Source organism: Oncorhynchus clarkii, chromosome 7 (genome assembly GCF_045791955.1).
Source record: "Oncorhynchus clarkii lewisi isolate Uvic-CL-2024 chromosome 7, UVic_Ocla_1.0, whole genome shotgun sequence".
Lineage (NCBI taxonomy): Eukaryota > Metazoa > Chordata > Actinopteri > Salmoniformes > Salmonidae > Oncorhynchus > Oncorhynchus clarkii.
In genome coordinates, this window is record NC_092153.1 from 4,056,829 (window position 1) to 4,079,678 (window position 22,850).

General features: G+C 44.5%; 1 protein-coding gene across 1 annotated transcript in view; it reads right to left on the reverse strand.

Moving 5' to 3' along the window:
- Positions 1 to 1,465: 1,465 nt before the first annotated feature.
- Positions 1,466 to 22,850, reverse strand: part of LOC139412754 (DNA excision repair protein ERCC-5 homolog) — a 28,795-nt gene continuing 7,410 nt past the window's right edge. Inside the window, exons 9-14 of the mRNA XM_071159440.1 lie at positions 22,400 to 22,519; positions 17,874 to 18,087; positions 17,378 to 17,522; positions 16,191 to 16,391; positions 15,908 to 15,992; positions 1,466 to 2,419 (exon numbers count right to left, since the gene is read on the reverse strand). Of these exons, the coding sequence (XP_071015541.1) occupies positions 1,751 to 2,419; positions 15,908 to 15,992; positions 16,191 to 16,391; positions 17,378 to 17,522; positions 17,874 to 18,087; positions 22,400 to 22,519 (1,434 nt within the window). The 3' untranslated portion in view covers positions 1,466 to 1,750. The remainder of the gene's footprint in view (positions 2,420 to 15,907; positions 15,993 to 16,190; positions 16,392 to 17,377; positions 17,523 to 17,873; positions 18,088 to 22,399; positions 22,520 to 22,850) is intronic.

A 22,850-nucleotide genomic window follows, 5' to 3' on the forward strand; every position in this document is an offset into this window, starting at 1 on the left:
CACTCTACCTGCTGTTCTCTATCTGCTGTTCTCTACCTGCTGTTCTCTACCTGCTGTTCTCTACCTGCTGCATCCTACCTGCTGCACTCTACCTGCTGTTCTCTATCTGCTGTTCTCTACCTGCTGTTCTCTACCTGCTGTTCTCTACCTGCTGCATCCTACCTGCTGTTCTCTACCTGCTGTTCTCTACCTGCTGTTCTCTACCTGCTGTTCTCTACCTGCTGCACCCTACCTGCTGTTCTCTACCTGCTGCACCCTACCTGCTGTTCTCTACCTGCTGTTCTCTACCTGCTGCACCCTACCTGCTGCTCCCTACCTGCTGTTCTCTACCTGCTGCACCCTACCTGCTGTTCTCTACCTGCTGTTCTCTACCTGCTGTTCTCTACCTGCTGCACCCTACCTGCTGTTCTCTACCTGCTGTTCTCTACCTGCTGTTCTCTACCTGCTGTTCTCTACCTGCTGCACCCTACCTGCGGTTCCCTACCTGCTGTTCTCTACCTGCTGCACCCTACCTGCTGTTCTCTACCTGCTGCACCCTACCTGCTGTTCTCTACCTGCTGCACCCTACCTGCTGTTCTCTACCTGCTGTTCTCTACCTGCTGTTCTCTACCTGCTGTTCTCTACCTGCTGTTCTCTACCTGCTGCACCCTACCTGCTGTTCCCTACCTGCTGTTCTCTACCTGCTGTTCTCTACCTGCTGCACCCTACCTGCTGTTCCCTACCTGCTGTTCTCTACCTGCTGCATCCTACCTGCTGTTCTCTACCTGCTGCACCCTACCTGCTGTTCTCTACCTGCTGTTCTCTACCTGCTGTTCCCTACCTGCTGTTCTCTACCTGCTGCACCCTACCTGCTGTTCCCTACCTGCTGTTCTCTACCTGCTGTTCTCTACCTGCTGCATCCTACCTGCTGTTCTCTACCTGCTGTTCCCTACCTGCTGTTCTCTACCTGCTGTTCTCTACCTGCTGCTCCCTACCTGCTGTTCTCTACCTGCTGTTCTCTACCTGCTGTTCTCTACCTGCTGCACCCTACCTGCTGTTCTCTACCTGCTGTTCTCTACCTGCTGTTCTCTACCTGCTGTTCTCTACCTGCTGTTCTCTACCTGCTGCATCCTACCTGCTGTTCTCTACCTGCTGCTCCCTACCTGCTGTTCTCTACCTGCTGCTCCCTACCTGCTGTTCTATACCTGCTGCATCCTACCTGCTGTTCTCTACCTGCTGTTCTCTACCTGCTGTTCTCTACCTGCTGTTCTCTACCTGCTGTTCTCTACCTGCTGTTCTCTACCTGCTGTTCTCTACCTGCTGATCCCTTCCTGCTGTTCTCTACCTGCTGCCTTCTACCTGCTGATCCCTTCCTGTTAAAGAACGATGCTGTCTCTCTGAGGCATCCCTTCCTGCTGCCTTCTAGCTGTTAAAGAACGATGTAAACAAGCAGAGACACATCGTGTAAACAAATAACAAGACTGCCTTTGTAATACAAAAACATTTTAATTGTTCCAAACATTCATCACAAACATAGAAAACACACCGACAAACGGCCAGAGACGCCTCACTGAAATGATCCAAAAATGTCATGGGTTTACACAGCGCCATCTTTTACACCGATGTGTATCAAACATCGTCCCTCATCATTCTAAACATCATTTAGAAAACACATCAAGGTGGTTTCAGCGCCTGTTTATTGGTTCACATATATATCCCTCTGATGACATCATCAACAAGAGACGGTTTGAGAGTTTAAAGTTGATAGTTCTCACAGTGTCTTCCTTCCTCTGCCTCTCCCCTCCCACCTCTCTTTCCCCCCCCTCCCACCTCTCTTACCCCGCCTCCCTTCTCTCGGTTGGCCCCTAAACACTGACTGGGCCGTTACCATGGCGACCCCGCTGTCACCGTCGCTGTCGTCCCCGGTACTGCTGCTGTCATTCTGCTCCGTCCTATTAGGGAGGAGTTTAGGTTGAGGTACTCCATTATTAGGAGGAGGAAGCACTTCTTTCCTCTGCTGGCTGGCCCCTCCCACATCCAGGTTGGCCCCTCCCATATTCTGACTAACCACTCCTACTTTCTCTCTTTCTTGGCTGGCCACTCCCACATCATGGCTGGCTCTTCCCACATCCTCTTGAGCAGGCTTACTGACCTCTGCCCCCAGGAACCCCCCTGTCCCCTCCACCACCTCTCCCTTCCTCTGCTTTTGCTCTGACCCCTTCCCTCTTTTAGCCTTGGACGGAGAGCCAGTCCCCTCTTCTTCCTCTTCCCTCCCTCCGTCCTCCCTCTCCTCCCTCCCTCCGTCCTCCCTCTCCTCCCTCCCTCCGTCCTCCCTCTCTTTCCTCTTTATACAGGTAACGGCCCGGCGGAGGCGCTGGCTCTTGATGGCCTGTCTCTCCTGCTGCTCCAGACGGAAGAACGAGTCGATACGCAGCTGGGTCTACAGGGAGGGAGGAGGGGAGAGGAGGAGGGGGGGAGAGAGAGGAGGGGAGAGGAGGAGGGGGGGGGAGAGAGGAGGGGAGAGGAGGAGGGGGGAGAGAGAGGAGGGGAGAGGAGGGGAGAGAAGGAGGGGGGGAGGGAGGAGGGAAGAGAAGGGCGGAGGGGAGAGGAGAGGAGAGAAGGACGGAGGGGATGGAGGAGGGGAGAGAAGGGCGGAGGAGGGGAGAGGAGGGGAGGTATTCAGGACAGATCAGAGGCAAATTGAGACAAATTCACAATAAATTCACTATTATACCCAAGTCATTCTCAATCTCTACTTGCAATAATTACTACCAACCATTGATCCAGACTAATACCCATTGATCCAGACTAATACCTATTGATCCAGACTAATACCTATTGATCCAGACTAATACCCATTGATCCAGACTAATACCTATTGATCCAGACTAATACCTAATACCTATTGATCCAGACTAATACCTATTGATCCAGACTAATACCTATTGATCCAGACTAATACCTATTGATCCAGACTAATACCTATTGATCCAGACTAATACCTATTGATCCAGACTAATACCTATTGATCCAGACTAATGCCTATTGATCCAGACTAATACCTATTGATCCAGACTAATACCTATTGATCCAGACTAATACCCATTGATCCAGACAAATACCCATTGATCCAGACAAATACCCATTGATCCAGACTAATGCCTATTGATCGAGACTAATACCTATTGATCCAGACTAATACCCATTGATCCAGACTAATACCTATTGATCCAGACTAATACCCATTGATCCAGACTAATGCCTACTGATCCAGACTAATACCTATTGATCCAGACTAATACCTATTGATCCAGACTAATACCTATTGATCCAGACTAATACCTATTGATCCAGACTAATACCCATTGATCCAGACAAATACCCATTGATCCAGACTAATACCCATTGATCCAGACTAATGCCTATTGATCGAGACTAATACCTATTGATCCAGACTAATACCCATTGATCCAGACAAATACCCATTGATCCAGACTAATACCCATTGATCCAGACTAATGCCTATTGATCGAGACTAATACCTATTGATCCAGACTAATACCCATTGATCCAGACTAATACCTATTGATCCAGACTAATACCCATTGATCCAGACTAATGCCTACTGATCCAGACTAATACCTATTGATCCAGACTAATACCTATTGATCCAGACTAATACCTATTGATCCAGACTAATACCTATTGATCCAGACTAATACCTATTGATCCAGACTAATACCCATTGATCCAGACTAATACCTATTGATCCAGACTAATACCTATTGATCCAGACTAATACCTAATACCCATTGATCCAGACTAATACCTATTGATCCAGACTAATACCTATTGATCCAGACTAATACCTATTGATCCAGACTAATACCTATTGATCCAGACTAATACCTATTGATCCAGACTAATACCTATTGATCCAGACTAATACCTGTTGATCCAGACTAATACCTATTGATCCAGACTAATACCCATTGATCCAGACTAATACCTAATACCTATTGATCCAGACTAATACCTAATACTCATTGATCCAGACTAATACATGTTGATCCAGACTAATACCCATTGATCCAGACTAATACCTATTGATCCAGACTAATACCTATTGATCCAGACTAATACCTATTGATCCAGACTAATACCTATTGATCCAGACTAATACCCATTGATCCAGACTAATACCTATTGATCCAGACTAATACCTATTGATCCAGACTAATACCCATTGATCCAGACAAATACCCATTGATCCAGACTAATACCCATTGATCCAGACTAATGCCTATTGATCGAGACTAATACCTATTGATCCAGACTAATACCCATTGATCCAGACTAATACCTATTGATCCAGACTAATACCCATTGATCCAGACTAATGCCTACTGATCCAGACTAATACCTATTGATCCAGACTAATACCTATTGATCCAGACTAATACCTATTGATCCAGACTAATACCTATTGATCCAGACTAATACCCATTGATCCAGACAAATACCCATTGATCCAGACTAATACCCATTGATCCAGACTAATGCCTATTGATCGAGACTAATACCTATTGATCCAGACTAATACCCATTGATCCAGACAAATACCCATTGATCCAGACTAATACCCATTGATCCAGACTAATGCCTATTGACCGAGACTAATACCTATTGATCCAGACTAATACCTATTGATCCAGACTAATACCTATTGATCCAGACTAATACCTATTGATCCAGACTAATACCCATTGATCCAGACTAATACCTATTGATCCAGACTAATGCCTATTGATCCAGACTAATACCTATTGATCCAGACTAATACCTATTGATCCAGACTAATACCCATTGATCCAGACAAATACCCATTGATCCAGACTAATACCCATTGATCCAGACTAATGCCTATTGATCGAGACTAATACCTATTGATCCAGACTAATACCCATTGATCCAGACTAATACCTATTGATCCAGACTAATGCCTACTGATCCAGACTAATACCTATTGATCCAGACTAATACCTATTGATCCAGACTAATACCTATTGATCCAGACTAATACCTATTGATCCAGACTAATACCCATTGATCCAGACAAATACCCATTGATCCAGACTAATACCCATTGATCCAGACTAATACCTATTGATCCAGACTAATACCTATTGATCCAGACTAATACCCATTGATCCAGACAAATACCCATTGATCCAGACTAATACCCATTGATCCAGACTAATGCCTATTGATCGAGACTAATACCTATTGATCCAGACTAATACCCATTGATCCAGACAAATACCCATTGATCCAGACTAATACCTATTGATCCAGACTAATACCTATTGATCCAGACTAATACCCATTGATCCAGACAAATACCCATTGATCCAGACTAATACCCATTGATCCAGACTAATGCCTATTGATCGAGACTAATACCTATTGATCCAGACTAATACCCATTGATCCAGACAAATACCCATTGATCCAGACTAATACCCATTGATCCAGACTAATGCCTATTGATCGAGACTAATACCTATTGATCCAGACTAATACCCATTGATCCAGACTAATACCTATTGATCCAGACTAATACCCATTGATCCAGACTAATGCCTACTGATCCAGACTAATACCTATTGATCCAGACTAATACCTATTGATCCAGACTAATACCTATTGATCCAGACTAATACCTATTGATCCAGACTAATACCTATTGATCCAGACTAATACCCATTGATCCAGACTAATACCTATTGATCCAGACTAATACCCATTGATCCAGACTAATGCCTACTGATCCAGACTAATACCTATTGATCCAGACTAATACCTATTGATCCAGACTAATACCTATTGATCCAGACTAATACCCATTGATCCAGACAAATACCCATTGATCCAGACTAATACCCATTGATCCAGACTAATGCCTATTGATCGAGACTAATACCTATTGATCCAGACTAATACCCATTGATCCAGACAAATACCCATTGATCCAGACTAATACCCATTGATCCAGACTAATGCCTATTGATCGAGACTAATACCTATTGATCCAGACTAATACCCATTGATCCAGACTAATACCTATTGATCCAGACTAATACCCATTGATCCAGACTAATGCCTACTGATCCAGACAAATACCCATTGATCCAGACTAATACCCATTGATCCAGACTAATGCCTATTGATCGAGACTAATACCTATTGATCCAGACTAATACCTATTGATCCAGACTAATACCCATTGATCCAGACAAATACCCATTGATCCAGACTAATACCCATTGATCCAGACTAATGCCTATTGATCGAGACTAATACCTATTGATCCAGACTAATACCCATTGATCCAGACAAATACCCATTGATCCAGACTAATACCCATTGATCCAGACTAATGCCTATTGATCGAGACTAATACCTATTGATCCAGACTAATACCCATTGATCCAGACTAATACCTATTGATCCAGACTAATACCCATTGATCCAGACTAATGCCTACTGATCCAGACAAATACCCATTGATCCAGACTAATACCCATTGATCCAGACTAATGCCTATTGATCGAGACTAATACCTATTGATCCAGACTAATACCCATTGATCCAGACTAATACCTATTGATCCAGACTAATGCCTACTGATCCAGACTAATACCTATTGATCCAGACTAATACATATTGATCCAGACTAATACCTATTGATCCAGACTAATACCTATTGATCCAGACTAATACCCATTGATCCAGACAAATACCCATTGATCCAGACTAATACCCATTGATCCAGACTAATACCTATTGATCCAGACTAATACCTATTGATCCAGACTAATACCCATTGATCCAGACAAATACCCATTGATCCAGACTAATACCCATTGATCCAGACTAATGCCTATTGATCGAGACTAATACCTATTGATCCAGACTAATACCCATTGATCCAGACAAATACCCATTGATCCAGACTAATACCTATTGATCCAGACTAATACCTATTGATCCAGACTAATACCCATTGATCCAGACAAATACCCATTGATCCAGACTAATACCCATTGATCCAGACTAATGCCTATTGATCGAGACTAATACCTATTGATCCAGACTAATACCCATTGATCCAGACAAATACCCATTGATCCAGACTAATACCCATTGATCCAGACTAATGCCTATTGATCGAGACTAATACCTATTGATCCAGACTAATACCCATTGATCCAGACTAATACCTATTGATCCAGACTAATACCCATTGATCCAGACTAATGCCTACTGATCCAGACTAATACCTATTGATCCAGACTAATACCTATTGATCCAGACTAATACCTATTGATCCAGACTAATACCTATTGATCCAGACTAATACCTATTGATCCAGACTAATACCTATTGATCCAGACTAATACCCATTGATCCAGACTAATACCTATTGATCCAGACTAATACCCATTGATCCAGACTAATGCCTACTGATCCAGACTAATACCTATTGATCCAGACTAATACCTATTGATCCAGACTAATACCTATTGATCCAGACTAATACCCATTGATCCAGACAAATACCCATTGATCCAGACTAATACCCATTGATCCAGACTAATGCCTATTGATCGAGACTAATACCTATTGATCCAGACTAATACCCATTGATCCAGACAAATACCCATTGATCCAGACTAATACCCATTGATCCAGACTAATGCCTATTGATCGAGACTAATACCTATTGATCCAGACTAATACCCATTGATCCAGACTAATACCTATTGATCCAGACTAATACCCATTGATCCAGACTAATGCCTACTGATCCAGACTAATACCTATTGATCCAGACTAATACCTATTGATCCAGACTAATACCTATTGATCCAGACTAATACCTATTGATCCAGACTAATACCCATTGATCCAGACTAATACCCATTGATCCAGACTAATGCCTATTGATCGAGACTAATACCTATTGATCCAGACTAATACCCATTGATCGAGACTAATACCCATTGATCCAGACTAATACCCATTGATCCAGACTAATGCCTATTGATCCAGACTAATACCTATTGATCCAGACTAATACCTATTGATCCAGACTAATACCTGTTGATCCAGACTAATACCTATTGATCCAGACTAATACCCATTGATCCAGACTAATACCTAATACCTATTGATCCAGACTAATACCTAATACTCATTGATCCAGACTAATACATGTTGATCCAGACTAATACCCATTGATCCAGACTAATACCTATTGATCCAGACTAATACCTATTGATCCAGACTAATACCTATTGATCCAGACTAATACCTATTGATCCAGACTAATACCCATTGATCCAGACTAATACCTATTGATCCAGACTAATACCTATTGATCCAGACTAATACCCATTGATCCAGACAAATACCCATTGATCCAGACTAATACCCATTGATCCAGACTAATGCCTATTGATCGAGACTAATACCTATTGATCCAGACTAATACCCATTGATCCAGACTAATACCTATTGATCCAGACTAATACCCATTGATCCAGACTAATGCCTACTGATCCAGACTAATACCTATTGATCCAGACTAATACCTATTGATCCAGACTAATACCTATTGATCCAGACTAATACCTATTGATCCAGACTAATACCCATTGATCCAGACTAATACCTATTGATCCAGACTAATACCCATTGATCCAGACTAATGCCTACTGATCCAGACTAATACCTATTGATCCAGACTAATACCCATTGATCCAGACAAATACCCATTGATCCAGACTAATACCCATTGATCCAGACTAATGCCTATTGATCGAGACTAATACCTATTGATCCAGACTAATACCCATTGATCCAGACTAATACCTATTGATCCAGACTAATACCCATTGATCCAGACTAATGCCTACTGATCCAGACTAATACCTATTGATCCAGACTAATACCCATTGATCCAGACAAATACCCATTGATCCAGACTAATACCCATTGATCCAGACTAATGCCTATTGATCGAGACTAATACCTATTGATCCAGACTAATACCCATTGATCCAGACTAATACCCATTGATCCAGACTAATGCCTATTGATCGAGACTAATACCTATTGATCCAGACTAATACCCATTGATCCAGACAAATACCCATTGATCCAGACTAATACCCATTGATCCAGACTAATGCCTATTGATCGAGACTAATACCTATTGATCCAGACTAATACCCATTGATCCAGACTAATACCTATTGATCCAGACTAATACCCATTGATCCAGACTAATGCCTACTGATCCAGACAAATACCCATTGATCCAGACTAATACCCATTGATCCAGACTAATGCCTATTGATCCAGACTAATACCTATTGATCCAGACTAATACCCATTGATCCAGACTAATACCTATTGATCCAGACTAATACCTATTGATCCAGACTAATACCTAATACCCATTGATCCAGACTAATACCTATTGATCCAGACTAATACCTATTGATCCAGACTAATACCTATTGATCCAGACTAATACCTATTGATCCAGACTAATACCTATTGATCCAGACTAATACCTGTTGATCCAGACTAATACCTATTGATCCAGACTAATACCCATTGATCCAGACTAATACCTAATACCTATTGATCCAGACTAATACCTAATACTCATTGATCCAGACTAATACATGTTGATCCAGACTAATACCCATTGATCCAGACTAATACCTATTGATCCAGACTAATACCTATTGATCCAGACTAATACCTATTGATCCAGACTAATACCTATTGATCCAGACTAATACCCATTGATCCAGACTAATACCTATTGATCCAGACTAATACCTAATACCTATTGATCCAGACTAATACCCATTGATCCAGACTAATACCCGTTGATCCAGACTAATACCTGTTGATCCAGACTAATACCTATTGATCCAGACTAATACCTATTGATCCAGACTAATACCTATTGATCCAGACTAATACCCATTGATCCAGACTAATACCTATTGATCCAGACTAATACCCATTGATCCAGACTAATACCTATTGATCCAAACTAATACCCATTGATCCAGACTAATACCCATTGATCCAGACTAATACCTATTGATCCAGACTAATACCCATTGATCCAGACTAATACCTATTGATCCAGACTAATACCTATTGATCCAGACTAATACCTATTGATCCAGACTAATACCTATTGATCCAGACTAATGCTTATTGATCCAGACTAATACCTATTGATCCAGACTAATACCTATTGATCCAGACTAATACCCGTTGATCCAGACTAATACCTATTGATCCAGACTAATACCTATTGATCCAGACTAATACCTATTGATCCAGACTAATACCTATTGATCCAGACTAATGCCTATTGATCCAGACTAATACCTATTGATCCAGACTAATACCTATTGATCCAGACTAATACCTATTGATCCAGACTAATACCTATTGATCCAGATGAATACCTATTGATCCAGACTAATGCCTATTGATCCAGATGAATACCTATTGATCCAGACTAATACCTATTGATCCAGACTAATACCTATTGATCCAGACTAATGCCTATTGATCCAGACTAATACCTATTGATCCAGACTAATACCTATTGATCCAGACTAATACCTATTGGTCCAGACTAATATCCATTGATCCAGACTAATACCTATTGATCCAGATGAATACCTATTGATCCAGACTAATGCCTATTGATCCAGATGAATACCTATTGATCCAGACTAATACCTATTGATCCAGACTAATACCTATTGATCCAGACTAATGCCTATTGATCCAGACTAATACCTATTGATCCAGACTAATACCTATTGATCCAGACTAATACCTATTGGTCCAGACTAATATCCATTGATCCAGACTAATACCTATTGATCCAGACTAATACCTATTGATCCAGACTAATACCTATTGATCCAGACTAATACCTATTGATCCAGACTAATGCTTATTGATCCAGACTAATACCTATTGATCCAGACTAATACCTATTGATCCAGACTAATACCCGTTGATCCAGACTAATACCTATTGATCCAGACTAATACCTATTGATCCAGACTAATACCTATTGATCCAGACTAATACCTATTGATCCAGACTAATGCCTATTGATCCAGACTAATACCTATTGATCCAGACTAATACCTATTGATCCAGACTAATACCTATTGATCCAGACTAATACCTATTGATCCAGATGAATACCTATTGATCCAGACTAATGCCTATTGATCCAGATGAATACCTATTGATCCAGACTAATACCTATTGATCCAGACTAATACCTATTGATCCAGACTAATGCCTATTGATCCAGACTAATACCTATTGATCCAGACTAATACCTATTGATCCAGACTAATACCTATTGGTCCAGACTAATATCCATTGATCCAGACTAATACCTATTGATCCAGATGAATACCTATTGATCCAGACGAATGCCTATTGATCCAGATGAATACCTATTGATCCAGACTAATACCTATTGATCCAGACTAATACCTATTGATCCAGACTAATGCCTATTGATCCAGACTAATACCTATTGATCCAGACTAATACCTATTGATCCAGACTAATACCTATTGGTCCAGACTAATATCCATTGATCCAGACTAATACCTATTGATCCAGACTAATACCTATTGATCCAGACTAATACCTATTGATCCAGACTAATACCCATTGATCCAGACAAATACCCATTGATCCAGACTAATACCCATTGATCCAGACTAATGCCTATTGATCGAGACTAATACCTATTGATCCAGACTAATACCCATTGATCCAGACTAATACCCATTGATCCAGACTAATGCCTATTGATCGAGACTAATACCTATTGATCCAGACTAATACCCATTGATCCAGACAAATACCCATTGATCCAGACTAATACCCATTGATCCAGACTAATGCCTATTGATCGAGACTAATACCTATTGATCCAGACTAATACCCATTGATCCAGACTAATACCTATTGATCCAGACTAATACCCATTGATCCAGACTAATGCCTACTGATCCAGACAAATACCCATTGATCCAGACTAATACCCATTGATCCAGACTAATGCCTATTGATCCAGACTAATACCTATTGATCCAGACTAATACCCATTGATCCAGACTAATACCTATTGATCCAGACTAATACCTATTGATCCAGACTAATACCTAATACCCATTGATCCAGACTAATACCTATTGATCCAGACTAATACCTATTGATCCAGACTAATACCTATTGATCCAGACTAATACCTATTGATCCAGACTAATACCTATTGATCCAGACTAATACCTGTTGATCCAGACTAATACCTATTGATCCAGACTAATACCCATTGATCCAGACTAATACCTAATACCTATTGATCCAGACTAATACCTAATACTCATTGATCCAGACTAATACATGTTGATCCAGACTAATACCCATTGATCCAGACTAATACCTATTGATCCAGACTAATACCTATTGATCCAGACTAATACCTATTGATCCAGACTAATACCTATTGATCCAGACTAATACCCATTGATCCAGACTAATACCTATTGATCCAGACTAATACCTAATACCTATTGATCCAGACTAATACCCATTGATCCAGACTAATACCCGTTGATCCAGACTAATACCTGTTGATCCAGACTAATACCTATTGATCCAGACTAATACCTATTGATCCAGACTAATACCTATTGATCCAGACTAATACCCATTGATCCAGACTAATACCTATTGATCCAGACTAATACCCATTGATCCAGACTAATACCTATTGATCCAAACTAATACCCATTGATCCAGACTAATACCCATTGATCCAGACTAATACCTATTGATCCAGACTAATACCCATTGATCCAGACTAATACCTATTGATCCAGACTAATACCTATTGATCCAGACTAATACCTATTGATCCAGACTAATACCTATTGATCCAGACTAATGCTTATTGATCCAGACTAATACCTATTGATCCAGACTAATACCTATTGATCCAGACTAATACCCGTTGATCCAGACTAATACCTATTGATCCAGACTAATACCTATTGATCCAGACTAATACGTATTGATCCAGACTAATACCTATTGATCCAGACTAATGCCTATTGATCCAGACTAATACCTATTGATCCAGACTAATACCTATTGATCCAGACTAATACCTATTGATCCAGACTAATACCTATTGATCCAGATGAATACCTATTGATCCAGACTAATGCCTATTGATCCAGATGAATACCTATTGATCCAGACTAATACCTATTGATCCAGACTAATACCTATTGATCCAGACTAATGCCTATTGATCCAGACTAATACCTATTGATCCAGACTAATACCTATTGATCCAGACTAATACCTATTGGTCCAGACTAATATCCATTGATCCAGACTAATACCTATTGATCCAGACTAATACCTATTGATCCAGACTAATACCTATTGATCCAGACTAATACCTATTGATCCAGACTAATACCTATTGATCCAGACTAATACCCATTGATCCAGACTAATACCTATTGATCCAGACTAATACCCATTGATCCAGACTAATACCCGTTGATCCAGACTAATACCTGTTGATCCAGACTAATACCTATTGATCCAGACTAATACCTATTGATCCAGACTAATACCTATTGATCCAGACTAATACCTGTTGATCCAGACTAATACCTGTTGATCCAGACTAATACCTATTGATCCAGACTAATACCTATTGATCCAGACTAATACCCATTGATCCAGACTAATACCCGTTGATCCAGACTAATACCTATTGATCCAGACTAATACCTATTGATCCAGACTAATACCTATTGATCCAGACTAATACCTATTGATCCAGACTAATACCTATTGATCCAGACTAATACCTATTGATCCAGACTAATACCTATTGATCCAGACTATTACCTATTGATCCAGACTAATACCTATTGATCCAGACTAACACCTATTGATCCAGACTAATACCCATTGATCCAGACTATTACCTATTGATCCAGACTAATATCCATTGATCCAGACTATTACCTATTGATCCAGACTAATACCTATTGATCCAGACTAATACCTATTGATCCAGACTAATACCCATTGATCCAGACTAATACCTATTGATCCAGACTAATACCTATTGATCCAGACTAATACCTATTGATCCAGACTAATACCTAATACCTATTGATCCAGACTAATACCTATTGATCCAGACTAATACCCATTGATCCAGACTAATACCCGTTGATCCAGACTAATACCTGTTGATCCAGACTAATACCTATTGATCCAGACTAATACCTATTGATCCAGACTAATACCTATTGATCCAGACTAATACCTATTGATCCAGACTAATACCTAATACCTATTGATCCAGACTAATGCCTATTGATCCAGACTAATACCTATTGATCCAGACTAATACCTATTGATCCAGACTAATACCTATTGGTCCAGACTAATATCCATTGATCCAGACTAATACCTATTGATCCAGACTAATACCTATTGATCCAGACTAATACCTATTGATCCAGACTAATACCTATTGATCCAGACTAATACCTATTGATCCAGACTAATACCCATTGATCCAGACTAATACCTAATACCTATTGATCCAGACTAATACCTATTGATAATACCTAATACCTATTGATCCAGACTAATACCTATTGATCCAGACTAATACCTATTGATCCAGACTAATACCTAATACCTATTGATCCAGACTAATACTTATTGATCCAGACTAATACCCATTGATCCAGACTAATACCTATTGATCCAGACTAATACCCATTGATCCAGACTAATACCTATTGATCCAGACTAATACCTATTGATCCAGACTAATACCTGTTGATCCAGACTAATACCTGTTGATCCAGACTAATACCCATTGATCCAGACTAATACCTAATACCTATTGATCCAGACTAATACCTATTGATCCAGACTAATGCCTATTGATCCAGAATAATACCTATTGATCCAGACTAATACCTATTGATCCAGACTAATACCTATTGATCCAGACTAATGCCTATTGATCCAGACTAATGCCTATTGATCCAGACTAATACCCATTGATCCAGACTAATACCTATTGATCCAGACTAATACCTATTGATCCAGATTAATACCTATTGATCCAGACTAATGCCTATTGATCCTGACTAATACCTATTGATCCAGACTAATACCTATTGATCCAGACTAATACCTATTGATCCAGATTAATACCTATTGATCCAGACTAATGCCTATTGATCCTGACTAATACCTATTGATCCAGACTAATACATATTGATCCAGATTAATACCTATTGATCCAGACTAATGCCTATTGATCCTGACTAATACCTATTGATCCAGACTAATACCTATTGATCCAGACTAATACCCATTGATCCAGACTAATACCTATTGATCCAGACTAATACCTATTGATCCATATTAATACCTATTGATCCAGACTAATGCCTATTGATCCTGACTAATACCTATTGATCCAGACTAATACCTATTGATCCAGACTAATACCTATTGATCCAGATTAATACCTATTGATCCAGACTAATGCCTATTGATCCTGACTAATACCTATTGATCCAGACTAATACCTATTGATCCAGATTAATACCTATTGATCCAGACTAATGCCTATTGATCCTGACTAATACCTATTGATCCAGACTAATACCTATTGATCCAGACTAATACCCATTGATCCAGACTAATACCTATTGATCCAGACTAATACCTGTTGTGTGTTGAGCTGTTTGATAACAGGATGTAGAGTCTCTTCTGTCTTCCTGCTGTTCCAACCAAAACGACTCTCACAGAACGTAGGCTGAGGGTTAAGAAAAACTGGTCCCAAAGACGACACATAACATCTCTCACACACACACCCACACACCCACACCCACAGAGACACACACACACACTCACGAGCACACACATGCACGCACGCACACGCGCACACACACACACACACAGAGACACACACACACACACACACACACACACACTCTCCTAGAGGATATTCCTTGAGGAGGTCGAGGTGTGGGCGGCCCCAGCTAAAGGAGCTTTCTGATAGGTCGACGCTGGGCTGCAGGTAGGCAGTTGCCACGGCAGGGTTGGGGAAGCCCGGCCGCAGCCGAAGCCCTCTCAGTTTCCTCTTGACCTTGGAGTCACGGGGGTCAGAGGTCAGACGTTGCTGCTGCTGGGCCAAGGACCACCACTCACTGGAAGGGGAAACAGAGACAGAAAGCACAGACAGACTGAGTCAAGCAAAACAGCTGTGTCTCTGTGATCTCTGAGGGAATTGAACCCACAACCTTGGCATAGCTAAAGTCACACAGGACCACTCATTCATTATTCATCACCACACAATACCCTGATCCCACCCAGACCACAGACCCCAACCCCCCCACCAGACCACTAGACACCACCCCCACCCCACCCAGTCATCCCCCGGTCCTGACCTGAACATGCTGACTGGTTCCGTGCCAGGTCCAGGGAACTCGTTGAGTATGAGCCCCCCCCCCCCCCACTTGAGCCCGTCACATAGCCCACCCCCCCACCACCACCCCCCCACCACCCAGTCACCCCCCGGTCCTGACCTGAACATGCTGACTGGTTCCATGCCCGTCACATAGCCCACCCCACCCAGACCACTAGACCCCAACCCCCCCACCAGACCACTAGACCCCAACCCCCCCACCAGACCACCAGATACCAACCCCCCCACCAGACCACTAGACACCACCCCCACCCCACCCAGTCACCCCCCGGTCCTGACCTGAACATGCTGACTGGTTCCATGCCCGTCACATAGCCCACCCCACCCAGACCACTAGACCCCAACCCCCCCACCAGACCACTAGACCCCAACCCCCCCCCCCCCACCACCCAGTCACCCCCCGGTCCTGACCTGAACATGCTGACTGGTTCTGTACCAGGTCCAGGGAACTCGTTGAGTATCTCCATGCCCGTCACATAGCCCACCCCCGGGACTCCCTCCGTATAGTCACCCCTACCACCCCCCCCCCCCACCACCCAGTCATCCCCCGGTCCTGACCTGAACATGCTGACTGGTTCTGTACCAGGTCCAGGGAACTCGTTGAGTATCTCCATGCCCGTCACATAGCCCACCCCCGGGACTCCCTCCGTATAGTCACCCCTACCACCCCCCCCCCCCCCCACCACCCAGTCACCCCCCGGTCCTGACCTGAACATGCTGACTGGTTCTGTACCAGGTCCAGGGAACTCGTTGAGTATCTCCATGCCCGTCACATAGCCCACCCCCGGGACTCCCTCCGTATAGTCACTACCCAGCAGGTAGGCCAGGTTAATCAGCTTGGTACGGTCCACACCTGGGGAGGGACGAGGGTTAGGGTTAGAGAGAGTAGTCTAGTGGTGGGGGGGGGTAGTTGGCGTCTAGTGGTTTGGGTGGGTGGGTGGGGGGGGTTGGCGTCTAGTGGTTTGGGTGGGTGGGGGGGGGGGGGGGGGGGGGGGTTGGTATCTAGTGGTTTGGGTGGGGGGGGGGGTTGGTATCTAGTGGTTTGGGTGGGTGGGGGGGTTGGCGTCTAGTGGTTTGGGTGGGGGGGTTGGTGTCTAGTGGTTTAGGTGGGGGGGTTGGCGTCTAGTAGTTTGGGTGGGGGGTCATAGGTAGTGTTCTAACCAGTTGGTTCTGTAGGTCTACGTACTGCTAGGGTTCTACGTACCCAGTTGGTTCTGTAGGTCTACGTACTGGTAGTATTCTAGGTATTTGTTCTGGCTGAAGAAGTTCTTGTAGACGTGTCGTCCTCCGAACAGCCACACGTCGCTGTCATCGGTGATTGTTCCGTGGGTCTGGTCGGTCCGGTCCAGGGCTGCACACTGGGCCTCGGCCTCACCGGGAGCCACCAGGAAGGGTACGCCAAACAACCTCAGCAGCTCCTGACGGACAAGACACACCGGGACATTAGACCCGGTAAGGGATCGTCATCGACGACGGCGGGGGGGGGGGGGGGGGGGGGGGGGGGGGGGACCGACAGGAAATGGTGTGTTCCACGGAGCGGTGACGAACTGACCTTCCACGGAGTTGTATTATTTTCCAGAAAACTCAGAGCCCAGAGTTGATTATTAATCTTTTTATAACATGGCTATAATTTAACACATTTGCAGCTATGTGTGTTAAATGTGTTCAACATTCACTGAAGTAGTTAGCATGTTTACTAGATAGCTACAGTAGTTGCCGTGGTAATAGTTTAGCTAACCAAACTATCAGTTCCAGCTTGTTTGGCTAACCAAACAAACTATCAGACCTAGCTTGTTTGGCTAACCAAACTATCAGTCCTAGCTTGTTTGGCTAACCAAACTATCAGTCCTAGCTTGTTTGGCTAACCAAACTATCAGTCCTAGCTTGTTTGGCTAACCAAACTATCAGTCCTAGCTTGTTTGGCTAACCAAACTATCAGTCCTTGCTTGTTTGGCTAACCAAACTATCAGTCCTTGCTTGTTTGGCTAACCAAACTATCAGTGCTAGCTAGTTTAGCTAACCAAACTATCAGTCCTAGCTAGTTTAGCTAACCAAACTATCAGTCCTAGCTAGTTTAGCTAACCAAACTATCAGTCCTAGCTAGTTTAGCTAACCAAACTATCAGTCCTAGCTAGTTTAGCTAACCAAACTATCAGTCCTAGCTAGTTTAGCTAACCAAACTATCAGTCCTAGCTAGTTTAGCTAACCAAACTATCAGACCTATAGCTTGCTATTATGAAAATCTAATTCAACAACGCCAATAAAATGTTTTCAACTTGCCTTTTGCTTTCAAAAGCAGCTCAAAACATGTAAGAATGAACTGCAGCCATTGAATTCTACCGTGCTGATATACAGTGTGTCACATGGAAATAATGCCCTTTCAAGCCAATCAGAAACATGTATTCAACAATGCCCTGCTATAAACAGATATAAACTCAGCAGTAGAATATGGACCATTCTAAAGCACTGAATTAGACCCAGGGTTTTTTCTGGAGAAAAAAGGGGCTTAGGCGGTGACCGTGGCAATGGGCGCGGTCAGCCCCTAGCCACAGCTGAATTTTGGAGAACATTTTTAAATCTATACCTTTTGCCATGGCCAATGCTGTGATCTTTTGATCACACATAACCACATCAATACTGATAACTTCATTGTTTTCGGAACTTTCAATCACTTGTTTTTGGTGATTGTTAAATTTCTCAAGAAGTCAGCTGGTATTCTGTCTATAGTGGAGTGGCCAGCACAGTCACCGGATCTCAACCCTATTGAGCTGTTGTGGGAGCAACTTGACCGTATGGTACGTAAGAAGTGCCCATCAAGCCAATCCAACTTGTGGGAGGTGCTTCAGGAAGCATGGGGTGAAATCTCTCCAGATTAAACAAATTGACAACTAGAATGCCAAAGGTCTACAAGGCTGTAATTGCTGCAAATGGAGGATTCTTTGACTAAAGAGAGGTTGAAGGACATAATTATTATTGGGGGCAAGGTCAGGGGAAAGGTCTGGGCCAGGGGAAGAGTCAGGGGAAGGGTCTGGGTCAGAGGAAGAGTCAGGGGAAGGGTCTGGGTCAGAGGAAGAGTCAGGGGAAGGGTCTGGGTCAGGGGAAGAGTCAGGGGAAGGGTCTGGGTCAGAGTCAGGGGAAGGTTCTAGGTCAGAGGAAGAGTCAGGGGAAGGGTCAGGGGAAGAGTCAGGGGAAAGGTCTAGGTCAGAGGAAGAGTCAGGGGAAGGGTCAGGGGAAGAGTCAGGGGAAAGGTCTAGGTCAGAGGAAGAGTCAGGGGAAGGGTCTAGGTCAGAGGAAGAGTCAGGGGGAGGGTCTGGGTCAGGGGAAGAGTCAGGGGAAAGGTCAGAGGAAGAGTCAGGGGAAGGGTCAGGGGAAGAGTCAGGGGAAGGGTCAGGGGAAGGGTCTAAGTCAGAGGAAGAGTCAGGGGAAGGGTCTAGGTCAGAGGAAGAGTCAGGGGAAGGGTCTAGGTCAGAGGAAGGGTCTAGGTCAGAGGAAGAGTCAGGGGAAGGGTCAGGGGAAGGGTCTAGGTCAGAGGAAGAGTCAGGGGAAGGGTCTAGGTCAGAGGAAGGGTCAGGGGAAGGGTCTGTGCCAGGGGAAGAGTCAGGGGAAGGGTCTAGGTCAGAGGAAGAGTCAGGGGAAGGGTCTAGGTCAGAGGAAGGGTCAGGGGAAGGGTCTGGGCCAGGGAAAGAGTCAGGGGAAGGGTCTAGGTCAGAGGAAGAGTCAGGGGAAGGGTCAGGGGAAGGGTCTGTGTCAGGGGAAGAGTCTGGGTCTGGGGAAGAGTCTGGGTCTGGGTCAGGGGAAGAGTCAGGGGAAGAGTCAGGGTCTGGGTCAGGGGAAGAGTTGGTCTGGGTCAGGGGAAGAGTCAGGGGAAGAGTCAGGGGAAGAGTCCGGGGAAGAGTCCGGGGCAGGGGAAGAGTCCGGGGAAGTGTCAGGGGCAGGGGAAGAGTCAGGGGAAGTGTCATGGGCAGGGGAAGAGTCCGGGGAAGTGTCAGGGGCAGGGGAAGAGTCCGGGGAAGTGTCAGGGGAAGAGTCCGGGGAAGTGTCAGGGGCAGGGGAAGAGTCCGGGGAAGAGTCAGGGGCAGGGGAAGAGTCCGGGGAAGTGTCAGGGGCAGGGGAAGTGTCAGGGGCAGGGGAAGTGTCAGGGTCAGGGGAAGAGTCAGGGTCTGGGTCAGGGTCTGGGTCAGGGGAAGAGTCAGGGGAAGAGTCAGGGGAAGAGTCAGGGGAAGAGTCCGGGGCAGGGGAAGCGTCCGGGGAAGTGTCAGGGGCAGGGGAAGAGTCTGGGGAAGTGTCAGGGGCAGGGGAAGAGTCCGGGGAAGTGTCAGGGGAAGAGTCCGGGGAAGTGTCAGGGGCAGGGGAAGAGTCCGGGGAAGAGTCAGGGGCAGGGGAAGAGTCCGGGGAAGTGTCAGGGGCAGGGGAAGTGTCAGGGGCAGGGGAAGAGTCCGGGGAAGTGTCAGGGGCAGGGGAAGAGGCCGGGGAAGTGTCAGGGGCAGGGGAAGAGTCAGGGTCTGGGTCAGGGGAAGAGTCAGGGTCTGGGTCAGGGGAAGAGTCAGGGTCTGGGTCAGGGGAAGAGTCTGGGTCAGGGGAAGAGTCAGGGGAAGAGTCAGGGTCTGGGTCCGGGGAAGAGTCCGGGGAAGAGTCCGGGGAAGTGTCAGGGGCAGGGGAAGAGTCAGGGGAAGAGTCCGGAGAAGAGTCCGGGGAAGTGTCAGGGGCAGGGGAAGAGGCAGGTGCAGGGGAAGAGTCAGGGGAAGAGGCAGGGGAAGAGGCAGGGGAAGAGGCAGGGGCAGGGGAAGAGACAGGGGAAGGGTCCGGGGAAGAGTCAGGGGAGGGGTCAGGGTCAGGGGCAGGGGTCAGGGACAGGGTCAGGATCTGGGGTCTGGGTCCGGGGAAGAGTCCGGGGAAGAGTCCGGGGAAGTGTCAGGGGCAGGGGAAGAGTCAGGGGAAGAGTCCGGGGAAGAGTCCGGGGAAGTGTCAGGGGCAGGGGAAGAGGCAGGTGCAGGGGAAGAGTCAGGGGAAGAGGCAGGGGAAGAGGCAGGGTCTGGGTCAGAGTCAGGGGAAGGGTCCGGGGAAGAGTCAGGGGCAGGGGTCAGGATCTGGGGTCTGGGTCAGGGTCTGCCACATTCATCAGATAGTGTTTAAACAGGTACATGATACACACACAATCACACCCACTATGAACTAAATGTGTGTGTTGACTGACTCCTTAATCAGACTGACTAAATGTGTGTGTTGACTGTCTCCTTTATCAGACTGACTAAATGTGTGTGTTGACTGTCTCCTTTATCAGACTGACTAAATGTGTGTGTTGACTGTCTCCTTTATCAGACTGACTAAATGTGTGTGTTGACTGCCTCCTTTATCAGACTGACTAAATGTGTGTTGACTGCCTCCTTTATCAGACTGACTAAATGTGTGTGTTGACTGCCTCCTTTATCAGACTGACTAAATGTGTGTGTTGACTCTCTCCTTTACCAGACTGACTAAATGTGTGTGTTGACTGCCTCCTTTATCAGACTGACTAAATGTGTGTGTTGACTCTCTCCTTTACCAGACTGACTAAATGTGTGTGTTGACTGCCTCCTTTATCAGACTGACTAAATGTGTGTGTTGACTGCCTCCTTTATCAGACTGACTAAATGTGTGTGTTGACTCTCTCCTTTACCAGACTGACTAAATGTGTGTGTTGACTGCCTCCTTTATCAGACTGACTAAATGTGTGTTGACTGTCTCCCCTACCTGGCTCTCCAGACACATCTGTCCGGTAACCGTGGCAGCGATGCGTTCCTGTTGCTGCTTCTGTTCCCTCAGCCTGGACTGCTGCTCTCCAAGACTGCTCTCTAGCGCCACCAGCTCATCCTGGTGGACAATACAGGTACTGCATCAGCCCAGTTCCACTACTGTACACAGTAACAGCTCCTCCTACAGGACAATACGGGTACTGCATCAACCCAGTTCCACTACTGTACACAGTAACAGCTCCTCCTACAGGACAATATGGGTACCGCATCAACCCAGTTCCACTACTGTACACAGTAACAGCTCCTCCTACAGGACAACACAGGTACCGCATCAACCCAGTTCCACTACTGTACACAGTAACAGCTCCCCTACAGGACAACACAGGTACTGCATCCTCAAATCTCTACTGTACAAACAGCTCCTCCTACAGGACAACAGGTACAGCATC